At 34.2% G+C, this 15,754-nt stretch overlaps 1 protein-coding gene across 3 annotated transcripts in view; it reads left to right on the top strand.

Moving 5' to 3' along the window:
• LOC112603050 (homeobox protein OTX1-like) overlaps nucleotides 1–15,299 on the top strand; it is a 35,226-nt gene extending 19,927 nt beyond the window's left edge. For 2 of the 3 annotated variants that reach the window (XM_025351449.1, XM_025351451.1), the window contains exons 4-8: nucleotides 3,643–3,681; nucleotides 7,856–8,010; nucleotides 12,144–12,552; nucleotides 13,247–13,548; nucleotides 14,554–15,299. In XM_025351449.1, the coding sequence (XP_025207234.1) occupies nucleotides 3,643–3,681; nucleotides 7,856–8,010; nucleotides 12,144–12,552; nucleotides 13,247–13,548; nucleotides 14,554–14,637 (989 nt within the window). In that variant the 3' untranslated portion in view covers nucleotides 14,638–15,299. The remainder of the gene's footprint in view (nucleotides 1–3,642; nucleotides 3,682–7,855; nucleotides 8,011–12,143; nucleotides 12,553–13,246; nucleotides 13,549–14,553) is intronic. The other variant, XM_025351452.1, reaches the window with a different exon arrangement.
• The last annotated feature ends 455 nt before the right edge of the window (nucleotides 15,300–15,754 follow it).

Here is a 15,754-nt window from a genome sequence, read left to right on the forward strand (position 1 = left end):
TGTGTGTGTGTGTGTGTGTGTGTGTGTGTGTGTGTGTGTGTGTGTGTGTATCTATGTATGTATGAATATAGGTAGAAACTAGTAGTTGACATTTAACTATTAAAAAAATACTTGTATATAGAACACTTTCAAGTTAAAGATATCAGAATAAGAAACAAGTATAACATTTTATACTTATGTAACAAGGAAATTTATACAAAATACAACCGCTTATTGTAGTATACTGCAAAATGCTGTAAATATTCTATAAACAAATTTATAAATTATACAACACATTTCTTTATTGTCACCATGACATAGGTATATACAGAAAAATAAATCGAATAATGTCAAATACAAATCGCTTGAAAACTATTGTAAAAGTGTACAACCTAATAAAAAGTATTTAAATAACTTTTATTAAAATATTCAACAAGTCTGTTATTTTTTTTTTTAAGTTTATTTATGTCAGACAAAAACATAACTTGGTACTTCAAATGATTCGATTTTAAGGTATGACTATTATTATCTTTTTGATTAACACGTAAATCAATTTTTGTTGTTTCAAGTACAGAAAAAGTATGTTTAAGCATAATATATTTTGTCGAAATGTGAATTAAATGATTAAAATATTTATATTTATACTAATTAAAAATAAAATAAAAACCGATATGTATAATCAAAACTTAACTTTGTATACTACGCAATAAACGATGGCAGCCGAGGATTAGTATCGTTCACACAGATCCTCACTGTCGGTTATCCAAGAAAAAAAAATCAAAACTTTATTTCTATAATAACGTCGAGAACCCAAAAAAGAAAATTACCTACTCAAATATTTTTAAAGAGTTAAAAACTAATATTTCTTAGAAGTGAAAAGTGTAGAAAATAGATTATTATTGTAATATTTTATTACAATACCTATACTCTTATCGTGTGACATTATATTATGTTTACACGTTGTGTGGGCCATACTTCGATTTACTCGTACGAACAATCATTTCTTCTCGTACAATAAACATGATGCCATGTATGCGTAATACATGTACAATACAAGATTTACTATGTATATAGGTACATACACACACATACACACAATCCCTTAATAAATTGCCGATTGCCGCTTTAAATCTTCTTATAATGTTATAAATAGATACGCAATCAATGACGCCATTATAAAATAATAAATGACTAGACTTCAAATAACTTGATTTATTAGAATCCTGCTATGTTTTGTTTGCTATGTCAAACGAGACCGCTCTTGATATCACAATTTCGGTACATTCATTTTTTTTCACAAGACACAAGAGAGAAATCCTTGTACGACTCGGCTTTACGAACGAACAAAAACTGACCAACCATATAGCGAATAATACTAATATTATATATGTCATAGGCTATATAAATAATTATTTTTTTGGCAAAAGACTAGACTCTTTGCAATGGGGGTAGCCTGTTTACTGCCAACTCCAATTATTATGACTAATTTCTTATCGCTGTTTCTGTATCATTTTTTCTGCAGTCAATATTCCAAAAGTAGATCTTGGACTATTAGACACTCAAAATATAATATTGGCAAAGTTGTAGACAAAAAGAAAATAATGTACCTATAATAGTTCAGTCTACATGTTACATAATATGATTAGTAATATAAAATAAAATTAGTGATACAATAGTCAAATAGTCAAATGATTATTACCATAAAATGATTGTAATTCTTAAAATGCCTAACTGATATTAGTCTGTATGCAATAAGCCTGAAAAATAGCAGGCTGTTTTGAAAAATAATAAGTGTAGTTCGCAAACAGACTACCCCATTACAAAGAGTCTAGTCTTTTCACAAAAAACTTATTACCCATATGGCCTACGACATATATATATACATAAATAATAAATATATATATATACACATAAATGAATGAGTCAATTGCGTCTTTACAATGATATGTGTATAATATATGTACGATAATATAATATTAAAACCGTCTGCATGTTATGTGTAACAATAAAATGTATTACAAAGTGTACAAACCCACTGAATCTTTGAATATATAATGTATAATATAGTAGCATGCATATATTTTATTCACGGTAAAAATTTCCGATTAAGCACAGTTCCTGCAGATAACCAAAAAATAAATATTTTTTAAACATTATACTACTTAAACGAATCTATATTTTCAAAATGTGTATAATGACACATATTTTTTTATTATGCACAATTTATTAACTTAGTAATTATCATATACATTTTGAAGGATTTTGAATAAAACGAACTTAATTATTCCCACATATTTCAACACATATTATAGGGACCTATTCTTTCGATAACAATTTCAAATTATATTTTAAGTATTAAGCATTAACGAATAACTTAGAAACTTTTAATAATTGTAGTGTAAGTAGTGTAACTAATAAAAATATTACATATTATAATACATTAATATATATAATAATAATAATAAAGTATTATATGGTGATTCACGTATAGATAATTTATTTTCAAAATCTTAAAGATTTGCACATAGTAGCTTTTTTAAAATATATTTTAAATTTAGACATTAAACATAATTATTATATTTTATACTTAGTTTTTAATTTTTTTCTAACAAATTTTGATATAGCTAAAAGAAAATCCTAGCCTTAGTCTATTATATAATTAAATAATAATAATTTAGGAGTAAAATAAATTATATTTACACACGGTAACAACATTTTAAAATATTATGTTAACCTAATCTAACACACTAATATAGGTAAAATATTTAAAAAACATAAAAAAAACATATAGGTATATAAGATATAAAAAAAAGTTACACAGTTTCTTTAAAATAATTTTACGCTGGTCACCAAAAATGTCAATTTCTCTTACAAACATACGGCTCCATTAACTTATAAGTCATGGGGTGAGTGTAACAATACCGATCCAATATATGGAACGTACTCGACATGGTTTTTAACTTAAACGGCGTAAACAAGCAACAACATAGCAATTTGTTCTTCGAGGGTGACCATTGAAACCAAAAATAATTCACTATCCTTTGACTACCTACGTATATTACACTGTATATTGCTAAATTTCTATATTATTTACATTGTACGGGTAAACCACAAGTGAGGTTTGTAAAAAAAAAAAAATATGACAAGTACCTACTACCTCGATCCATAATAAACAACTTAATTTTTAAGTGATTTTTAACGTATGTAAAAAATATTTTAGAAAAAAATTATCTAATAAACCATTTGCAAGTTATTATAACAGACATAATTCGAGTGCAGCAGCGGTTAGGTCCTGTTTTCTTTCTATCACATACTAAAATTTTGATTTATCGGTGGATGTTGGATATGTAATGTGTATTATAAAATATTTCTTAAAGCCTTAGATTTATCCAAATAAAATATAGATTATTACTCATTTAGCTCAGACTTCAAAATATTTGTTTATAATGTATTAATTAGCTACGATATACAATTTGGTCATAGTGTCATTTATTATTTGAAATAATAAATTTTATTATTTTTACATTACGTTTTATATGTTATTACATTGGTAATCAATTTATATTATTCATTTATATTAAAATAATTTTAACAACATTAATTTTTAAATATTTTAAGTCCGTTTTCTATGTACTATACTTATACCTACTTATTTTTTAATAGGTACACAACACAATTACAGCACAAAACTTGTGGACTGTGGTAACTATTTATCATATTCTAATTTTATTTACTATATGAATGGTATATTATGAATGATAATAACTTATTAGTACCTAGTGTAATCTATAAAAATATGACCATTTTAAAGTATATTTTCTGTGTTTTGCATTTTAAATCCATCAGAAACTTCGCATAGATAGAAAACTCGTGTTTATGCACATATAGGGTAAACATCTTTGATGAACATGAATTTTTAAATTTTTTCCCCAATTTTTTGAATCTTAGAGAGAATGAATAAAATCATTTGCATCCCTTCTACTTAACTATGTTTCTATTTGTTTCCTCTATATAACACCACTATAATAGCACGATAGCTAGGTACTATAATATAAAGGTACCCAATGCACTATAGAGAAAACGGCAATGTTTTACCCGCGTCATCGTAATTTGATTCCTGTCGTTCATACCGATTACAACGACGGTGACCTAATATTTTCAACGACTATTATATGGCTTTTTACATACTATCTTCTCGTCAGTAATTGTGGTCGATATAAAACAATAATAACGCGCTCGAGCAAACATAATATAATATAATATTATAATATATAGTCCGCTGCACTGCATTATATACTCGTATTAAAACCGAAATACATATTTTTTACCTGTACCTGCTACATACAATGTAACACAATAAACGCTTAAGCCTCGGCTGTGTATCCTATAATATTATTATATCATAAATTCATAACAATAATAAATGGCCGGTATATAAGCACCCCTCGTAAAATATGTTGAATCCAAAAGGAATCGATTCATGTTTTTACCAATTCAAAGGACATAATGTTGGTTTGACCATGTCATATAACTCATATATCAACTGATGTTCTATCGTATGAAATTCGACCCGTTCGAATTAAATCTTTTATTATTTAACAACAATGCAGTGTAAAACTGTTTCGGTTTACCTTAAAATTGTATAACCTTTAGTGACCTGAAGGTAGGTGTGTGTCATAACACTGAAACTTTCTACTACTACTACTACTACTACTACTACAAAAAAAAAAAAACTACGTTTTAGTGTGTGAAACCTTGACCATGGTATCATGATCACTACACAAAAAAAAGCACGAAGGATGCCAATTATAACGAGTCCCTGTAGTGAAGGACCGGCGATTTTTGTTTTGAGATTGAAAGAGATTTATATTAGAACTTAAAAGGGAAATAAAATAAGTATTATACAGTATATAATAATATATTATAAAGTGAATAAAATATATATTTGATATAGATATATATTGACCGCACAGAGTACCTAGTCATTAGCGCAAATCGACGAACAATTATTATTATTTAGTTCAGTTGGATACAAAATTATATATTTAAACGGCTAAGGGTAAACATAATAAACAATAACGAGAAGAAAATCAAATTATTAACGTACCATCCAAAGTATACGCATTTTCTATTTATGTAAACATTTTATTATAAATTTATTATGTCTTTTTATTAACACAAGTTCGAACTCATTAAAAAATATTTACACAGCAGTTATTGTAAAATCGACACTAATATAAATAATAATATTAGAAAATTCAAAATAAACATATTACCCAAATGACATGCACAATTTTTGGAGATAAGAAATAAGTACCGATCAGGTCAGAAATATTAGTGGTCGCTGATATTCGTATATACTATTATAATTTTATGTTTTGTGTTTCACACATGGCAATGATATGTGATAGTGGTTGTCACTGCGGTGGATAACCTCTTTTGAACCGAATGATTTATTATTCTCATTTTAGTATCGATTTCGTTATCGACGCAGCTTTTCCCTCGGGTAAATACAAATCGAGTATTCGAGTATTCCGCCGAACCCGATGACCTGTATTATGTCTTGGCGTATTTTTTCACTTGAGCACAATATGAAGGATACACACGCAAAACATGTGGCGCGCAGTAGCTGCGTCTGGTTTGTTGCTTAAACATTCATATCGACCGATACATCTCGAGAGATAAGATCATTTTGAAAACACGCCTTTCAAATGAACGTGTCGTTTGACGCATATATGGTTACATTCGAAGAAACAGAGTTCGTTCGTCATGACATTTTATCGTTTTTACAAGAGCCATTACTATTCGTTTTCCGCGATAACATTCGATTTCGCGAAATCTGCGGCTCCCAAGTCTGCAGAGACGCGTAAACGAAAATATTTCCCGGCCATTTACTATAATGTGTAATATTCGTATTATTATGTTAAAATTAAAAACTCAGTGAATTTTTCATTTTATTTTTTCACTTTTTGCATATCCACTATTGTAAAGGAAGAAAACCTCGCACCGAATCACTTTTTACGTGAAAATAAACGGCGGTTGTTAATGCACTTTAATTGTAAATCGCATTATCCACGGGCTCTTTGACTTTTTAACCGCACCGCGAATCCAATAAACTCTATCATTACCCGCCCCGTTGCCCTTTAAATTCGATGACAAATAATAAATTACGTCGCTATTATATTACGCGTGGCTGGTAGGGCGACGGCGGAAACGGCAAAAGTCGGACCGTCACCCGAGTGTAGACCGATTGATTTATTCCGGATGGACGGACGACATCACTCGGCAGTGGCCGGCCGGGGGCGACAGTCGGCGAATCGCGTATGAAACGAAAAGGATAATGCGATATAATATCTATATCCTAAACGTTGAAACGACCGAGATCGTCAGTTTTGGGCTTTGGCGGTGGGGTAAGTGCAGAGCGCACGGTAAAGTTATACTACCCCGAATGCCGCCGTCGCGTAACCTTATTAACCCCCCATCATTCCACATCCTCCCCCGACAACCACAGTATCAGAACTCAATACATCGTGTAATTTAATAAATTGTTGCAGCATTTAAAGTTGTTATATACATATGATTATAGATAGAAATAAATACTTACATACGAATTTTTTTAAAGAGTCTGCAGACGACATATCGTCGTTTTCGCCGGTCTTGTAACATAGCGAATAGCTGTAAGGTAATGATCGAGTACATAATATGTTAATATTGTTGATACACTCTATATATATTTTTCATTTTTATTTTTTGGAGGTAATTTATACTTTGTACACATTACAATTCATACTTAAAAAATAAATTTAAGATTGTGCAAAGATGAGTGGTCAAAAATGTTGTATATATTATTTTAATAAAATGCTGACCAGGTATTATGTGGTGTACATAAATGACGTGAAAATGTACAATCTTTATAGATGTATCTTACAATTGCAAAGTATGTTTGAAATGAGAAAAGTTATAGCTAAAACTATAAAAAAACAATTTTAATTGATCCTAATGTATCCCATTGGCCAGCCGGACCGTTACGGTGCAGAATATTTTTTCACTCTTATTTTTGTATTAATCCATTCACTACAATATAAGCTTATTGTACATTTGTTATTGTGTAGGTTAAATATACCTTAAATTTATGAAAGAAAAACATATTACATTTTAGAACTTTAGAAGTAGTAATTTTATAAGAAGATTATTATGTATTGCTATACATTTAATATTTATCGTATTTTTTTTCATTGATATTAGTTTATTGTTGCATATAAAGTTGTTCTGCATAATCGAATAATTACATTGTAATAAAAACAACACATGTTACCAATAATTCAATAATTTATTTATAAAGTCAATATTTTATAAAAAATCAAAAAAAAAAGCATTATAATATATCATATCAAACAACTAACAATATTTTATTATTTTCTACGGAATTGTTTAGGAACACTTAATATGATATTTAATACAGATCGTGTTATTTAAACTAAATCTACTGTATTACTTATTATGTAACATAAGTAATAATTAATTTTAGCTGTTCATAATTGTGTTATTTGTTATTAATTTATTACAATGCACATATTTTAAAATTATAACTCATTATATATATTTACATAAATGTAATGAAAGTATAAAGCGTTTTAATTATGAAACATTGTTTATTGCCTAATTAAAGCAAAACAAATAGAATAATGAAATCATAATTCTACAATATTAATATTAAAATGAGCTTGGGATTAGTCGTTTCAAATGCAGAGTCACTGTGTGTAATATATAAGTTTACAAATTTGATTTTTGTTTTGAGTCTTTGTCTATGTTATATTGCATGTATATTCAATGTCGGTAATATCAAATAATGAGTGCCTTTTATTTTCATATGCAGTTGGAAACCCAAGAAAGCAACGGCGTGAACGAACCACGTTCACCCGGACGCAGTTGGACGTGCTGGAAACGTTGTTCGCCAAAACTCGATATCCAGACATATTCATGCGTGAAGAGGTGGCTCTGAAGATCAACTTGCCCGAATCAAGAGTACAGGTAATTTATTCATCTGGTTTCAAACTATTTTTTTTTTTAATGGTTTATCCCTAGAAGTCGAGTTATGTTATCAGTTTAGAGATAGTGTAGAGGGATAAGAGACAATATTCTAGAAAGTCAAGAAAATATTGGTAAATACTGGTGGAATTATAAGAACATTTTATACAATTACTATTTTCATCTTATCGTTTACGTTATAATATAATATTATATTGTATAAACAACAATTTCCACGTTCCAAGAAATATCATTAAAATAAAAAATATTTGAATGGTTTAACATACTTGATGTTTGATCAAACATTGTGAGACTTACCAAATAATTTAATCTATCCATTAATCGAAAATAAGTATATGAAAAATAATCCTCGGGAATGTGGACATTAATTTTATCATATTTCGTCTTCGGAATGAAAAAAATCGGTATGGATACCTATTATCTATTTAACTAAACAATGCTGTCATACAAAATTAAGTTCAAAAATAAAAACATTTTGAAAATCTTCTAAAGAATATAGTTTGCGGACAGCTGTATAGTGAAAATAATTTTTGTCGGTTATGGGATTTTATTGCCACCACAATTCTATCCTCTCGTCCCCCTTTTCGTGAAAACGATAAAGGCCGTTGCAATGGGCGATTAGGGCGGCGCGCGTGTGGCTGAATAACCTCCGACTGCAGCGACCGCGTAGAAGACCCTCCATCCCCATGGTATGTACTTTATGGTAGTGGGCGTGCGCCACTTGGGGAGGATAACTCTCGCTGTCCTTCCCGATCCTGTATATATATATATATGTGTGTGTGTGTGTGTGTGTGTATACAGCTCGTCCGTCATCGGTTAATCCCGCCTCCTATCCCAATTCTAACCACCCCTTCCAACACCGGTGTCGCCACGGGTATACTTTGAGTGAGTTCGTGAATAATCACCGCTTCGCACACTTCCGGTGAAAAATGACGTTATTTTCTGTCCTGTCGGTTATACGTCGCCATTGTAGCACATTTCCTTCCCCTATCTTCACTAAACTTTTGCTTTTTCCTCGTTCCAGACATACTTTTATATAATATGACGTAAACTGTGAAGCCGACCGAACACAACCGATTAAATTTTCTCTGGTTGAGGGTATTATTTTAATAATATAATATTGGGTGCTGAAGTTGTGAGCTTAATAGTTACTCTGTGCTGAGAAGATTAGTCATCTTAGTGGCTTTTATCGAATCAATTACACAAATTTGATAATTGATTCTATTTATTTTGAAGATGAGTAATAAGTTTTACAGTCAAGTCAGCGGGCATTTAAAATAATACTATTTAGCCTATAATGTTGTGTCCAATCATCCTAAATAATATAATGATCGATAAAGTGACACACGTTCGAACTTAAAAGTTGATCAGACGACTATTTCGGGTTCTCTAGAAAACGATTTGTGACTATAATGTACACAGCACGATTCGCGTCATCTCAATTAATCATTTGGACAAATGACAGAAACGAAGTCGCGAGTTCGACGGTCAGCAAATTTATCGCGATCGATATTTCATTGGGTATATTATAATGTGTAGCTTATTCGCAGTTTTTGTTATTTACACGCAAACCGGTCGGGTCTCCCTGTTCTCTCTCCGCCGCAGCTTGTCTCTCTTTCTCCCGCTGTCGCCACCGACCGTGCGACGACCACATACCTAAGTTTCGGTCCGGTTTTCAGGCGAAATAATAATATTATACTGAATTCGGTATATACTCACTTTTCACGGCCGCAACGGCGAGACGCGTTCGTGACACGGAACAATACGTATGCGCGGCCCGCCGACTGTTTAATAAAACATATTATAATGGGCGTGGGTATAGGTACTATATGTACTATAATATACAGTTTACCGCGGCTACTATATACTATAATATTCCGGTGCATACCCTCTGCCGCCTACCTTACACAATACTTATAATATTATATTAACGACGACCGAATATTCGTATTATTATTATTATTATTATTATAATATCGTGATAAAAACACATCTGTACGCACACGTATATTGGTTAGTACACGGTCGTAAAACCAATGTATCTCGTGCGAGGTCACGTTTTCCGCCCGCCGCGGCTGTTACATTATAAAGAGAACCGCCGCCGCGAAAAGGGATAGCTCCCGGAATAAATTGTCTTGATAAAATATTCGTTGCCGTCCCGCGCTTGTACAATATACATGACTTAAATTATAATATGTCGTATAATAATGCTATATATGCGCATACGCGGACGTTTTTCTTTACAACGATCATGATGCGTGTATAGCATAATAATAAATGCAATCACGTCATATCCAAGACGACAATAAATTCAGTATTGTATTATATTGTAGAGAGTGCGTATAGTAATAATTATGCTATATGATATATTATTATGTGTTATATTATACTATCAAATTATTATACACACCATGACGTGTGCGAAATTTCGAACGATAATTCTCTCGCCGACACCACTCGGCTGGCTATAAATCTATATATAATATATAGCTGCAAGTTTTTGAGCGTACGCTTGATTGCGTGTAAAACCGTCGTTTGCCAATATTGTTCAACCGTGCGCACGCTAAAAAAGTGCTTGCTTGTTTTATGTCAATTTACCTAAATGTTTTATTTCGTAACTGCATAATATTATAGCCGCTTTTGTGTTGCATTATTTTTACTCATCAATATAATATTATAGTATTAGATCTCAGAGTAGAATCCATGTAGTTTTTATATTGACCGATTTTTTTTTTTTTTTATTGCAATCGTCTACAATATTATGACTTGAAATTTACATGAAATCCTGCAGACCCGTGAGATAAACATTTACTATTATTGTACATTTCTACGCTATCACTTACTTATTAAATGCGTTTCGGTACTCCACGATTATTTAAAGTTTACATTTTTGAGGGTCATCTCAAAGTGTTCTGTGTCACTGCAGCAGTACCATTATTTCGAAGAGACGAAAATAAATATCTCTATATTTATTGAATTTTATTCGTTTTATTTTTTATTAGCAAGCCCCTTTGATGACAGCTTTGTTTCATGAAATATTTATGTAAGCAATTTAAAGTTGGTATAACCATTTAATATTTCAATATTGTACGTAAATTACAATATACATCAATAACTCGTCGCACAGGTCGCTATAAAAAAAAAAATATATAATAAAACTAAAACAATATTCTTAATAAGTATACTTTTAGAAATTGTCGCTCATATTATGTGTACGAATTACAATCGGCCGATTGCATTTGTTTCATCTTCTCTTCGATATATATTATAACGACTGGATATTATTAAACTCAGTGCATGTGGTTGAATTTTTTTGTCGGCGTACAACAGATAAAGAAACTAGGTTAACGCCAGCGTTGGAAATAAAATCGATACGCTTAGGACCTGGCAGTGGCGGTGACGGTGGCGGTGGTGGCGTCGGAAAACAGCAAAAGGTTTTTTGTATGTTTACACGACGCGTGGACGACCGAGACTCTACTACGCATCGGTCATCGCGCGTAATGTATAAGGCTTCGCGACGAACTTCTCGAAATTGATACGCGTATATACGTAGTATAACGTATACGGTGTGATAATCCTCTGCTGCCGCAGTGCCATTGGACTCATTAGAGTTAAGTTGTTTTGCGGGAAAACACCATTGCGTGTATATAATATATATGAACCTATATACCTACTCTTCGTGTTCTTGATACTTCGTTTTCCAGATATGTTTTCTGCCATATCCATTGAATTATCAAATATATATATCGCAATTGCTTTTTCTCAAACACACTATGTCGTGAGTCATGACGCAATAGCTAGAAAAAAACAAAAAGAAATAATAGGTAGAATAGTGAAACAAAATAGTTTTATATTTCTATCGTATATCTATACGAACTCGTCGTTATAGGTTCGGAAGCTTTGAACTTGCAACTCGTCAGGTCATCGATTAAAGGTGCGGGCTAACAAATAGCTACGACCGGGAGCGCGTCTGAACAGAAAATAAGATTACATCCTTCGACTATCGTTATATTTTATATAGGTTCCGCCTCATACCCGAATTTCGGTCTATCACTCCATTAGAGAATTTATTGCAATATACGGCTGATCTACATGGGCGTGATTGTGTGTTTCAGGTGTGGTTCAAGAACCGGAGGGCCAAGTGCCGACAACAAGTGAAACAGAACCAACAGCAGCACCACAACGGCACGGGAACGGACAAGACGGCGTCGTCTAGAAACAACTCGACCGGCAACAACGGTCCAAAATCGTCGGGGAAATCGTCCGGCGGCGGTGGCAACGCGCCGGTCAACAACAACAACAAAATGTCACCGACAATAAACGGCGGCGTAGGCGGCGGCGGCGGCGGCGTGGGTGGCGGCGGCGTTACGAGTTCGACGGCCGGCAACTCGCCCGTGTCTACCGGCACGTCGCTTTCGTCCAGTCGGCAGTCGCCGCCCGGCGGCGGTTCGTCGTACATCAAGCCGATACTGAGCGGCACGCCGCCCATACAGCCGCCGCCTTCCGTGTACCACCCGAGTTCCGGTAAGCAAACGATCGCACTCGCGGTGTTGTTAACGTAGACCCTTAACCGTTTACACCCTGCACACCCACACACTGTTCTGTACCTCTTCGGAGTCACGCGCCCTCCTCGTGAGGCTTCCCAAACCGACATCCTCGAGGGAACAAGGAGGTGTGATGCTGTGTGCGAGGACCGTTTTCCTTATATTGTACGCGTCCCGCGACACGATGAATCCCTTATCCCGCACGCGTATTGCAGTTTACGAACAACAATATTATTATTGTATAGGCGTGCCATCGGTTTATTTTTAATGCGTGTGGTGAGTTAACAATTCGAAAAGTGGGTGGCGTAGAAGGGGCCTGATGCGCGTGTAACTGCATAGTGACGCCCCGGGGACTTAATGTATATAGGGTCATTTATCTGGATCCGCCTACATCCGTACGAATATACATTAACCTACCGTGCTGAGGGATTTAAACGTTAAATTTGTTCTTAGCTTTTACTTGTTACGTTTCAACAGGTTAAACAACTATTTACCGATTTGCCAATAGTTTTTCCACTCAAAAACCGTTTTTTCTTCGTCCTTAGCTTTTTTCGCTATAATATTGAACTGTTGTAGACATCGATTCCGTCGTTCGTTTTCTCTTATCGGTACATTTCGACATATTTTATAATTATTATGCGCATTGATAAAGTTTTGAATTTTTTATCGTACAGGCGGCGGTGGTAATACGCCAGGATCGATATGGAGCCCCGCCATCACGGAACCACCACCGGGACTGGTGGACTTGCACCACCACAATACCAGGTCGTCTCCAGTAGGCTCTAGCGGAGGCTACTCGACCAACGGCAGTACTGGTGGTAATTGCTATTCGTCGCATCATCACCATCACCAACCGCATCATCACCATCCGCACCACCATCACGCGGCGGCGCATCATCACCAGAACTACGGCGGTTACTACTCGAACATGGACTATCTGGCGCCACCGCCTACAATGTCGTCACATCAAACAGCTGTGAGTTGACGTGAATTGGTTTTTTATCATTATATTATTTATATTTCGACTTAGTTAGACATTTTATTGCGTGTTTAATATTTTAAATTGGTTTTCTAAGTCTACAGTCGTCTAATCTAAGATTCGAAATAATTCGGTAGTGCCCTTACGAAATAAACCCCGATTATTATGGCGTTAGACATAAATTCTACCGTACACGCAATTATTTTAGGGAGGGAAGAGTCATGACTTCAGAAAGGGTAAAATCTAGATCTCTCGAATACCATGTGTACACAGTCGTAGGGGTGAATAAGGGTGTTGTGATATGTACCCAAAGGAAAACCAATCTCGAACGAGGGTGATGGTTTTGAGGGTAGTGGCAACGATGTTGAACATGTCGCACGTCGCGTGAAAACATGCATAAAACAAATACGATATGCAACTGAACGAGGGAGACTAGAGTAAATCCATTCTTGTACTCGTGATCACTGCGCGTATTAACGAGAAGTGTTTAATAAATAATTTTGTCACGCGTCGGATGTAAATGCGTACAAACATAAATAATGCTGCGCTTTTACTTGTGAAAATGCCAAACGCCCGTCACGTTCTTGCTGCAGTGTTGACATAGACAGTATTACACAGGCGCCTTGGAGATGACATATAAATACTAGTTAGAAATTGAGATCATGGTTGCCAAAAGTTTTTCTTAACATCGCGCCAAACTCTTTTCGAGTGTATCCACAATCTCTTTGGCAATTCGAACGACAGACTGCCACTAAGAAAACTAAGAGACCTGACCGCAGATTTTAAACGGTGCATTTAATGAACTTGTCTGTTGACACCCGAACTTAATATCTATTTAATTTTATAGCGTCCCCGATATAATATCCTCTTTAGTAGAGTATTACAGTGTATGCGAGTCGTATCCGCAATACTCGTAACAGTCAGTAGATTTATATATTAATTGATACTTTAAAAATATAATCGACGATTACAATAGCGGTCGTGCTCTGTTTGTGTTCACAGGAGAACGGTTCAGAGTCGGCTTGGGTGAAGCGCGAGGACACGTCGTCGTGGTTTTACAACTCGGCGGGCTGGGAACGCAAGTAAACAACCGGAACCAGGGCCGGAGCTGTCGCACGCCGCCACTTATGTTTTTCCGCGACGTTGCCGCCCGTCAGTCGTGGGCAGAGATGTATCTCTTCACGCGGCGGCTTATAATATTTTATAAGTTCTTGTAAATAAATTATCATATTCGCGCTGATGCCGAAGACGACGCTGGCAAACACACAACAACTGCCGGAAAACCACACATAAATACACATGAATGATCAATATGCCGACACATCATATTATTTCGACTCGTGTGCACACGTCAAACATCTGTAGAATATTACGATAATATAGTGTATAATAATATTTTATTCAGTGAGTACGCGTGCGTTTACTGCGTCGGTCCGTAAATCGATATATCGACGATAAGAAGTAAATTCAAGCAGAATATCAAGAAAACAGCTCTAATTCAGTATATTATACTAGTATATTAATTATTAATATGTTATCGTATTTAATATAGTGTGTGCGTGTAAGCGGTAACGCGTATAATATGACGTGTAATCATTCACGTAGTGCAGTGAAACCTCTCTCGCATACCTACATTAAATTAATGAGATGGACTTAATTTATTCCACCATTCGGTATCCCGTGAATAAACGCTTACATAAAAATATTATAACATTTTGGAAAACGATTTCTCAAGCACGTGACTCCCCCCCCCCCCCCCCCCCAAAAAAAAAAAAAAAAAAAAAAAAAAACACCTGGCCTCTTTCCACCCGCGCCGCCCCCCCCCCCCCCCCCCCCCCCAAAAAAAAAAAGAACGATAAATATCCTTTCTGATCGGTTTCGGCGCGATATGTCCACCCAACCACGATTAAAATAATATTAGTCGCAGTTTTTATAAAACATTTACATGTTACAACATTAAGACTTTATACACTTAAAGTATTTCGACATACAAACACACACACATATACGTTTCGTGTAAACGTTAACTTATTTAGGATTTTGAGTATACAGGGAAGTCTATTGCCTATTTATTTTCTCAGAGGTTTCACTGCGTTTATGATATAGATTAATGCGAATGTCGTGTGTATAATAAATCTTCAGTGATCTCGTTTAACTTGTTAATTTTCGATACAAACCGTAATTGTATTTTCTATAAAATCTT

The sequence above is a fragment of the Melanaphis sacchari genome, unplaced genomic scaffold (assembly GCF_002803265.2).
Source record: "Melanaphis sacchari strain LSU unplaced genomic scaffold, SCAv2.0 Contig94_pilon_pilon, whole genome shotgun sequence".
Classification (NCBI taxonomy): Eukaryota; Metazoa; Arthropoda; class Insecta; order Hemiptera; family Aphididae; genus Melanaphis; species Melanaphis sacchari.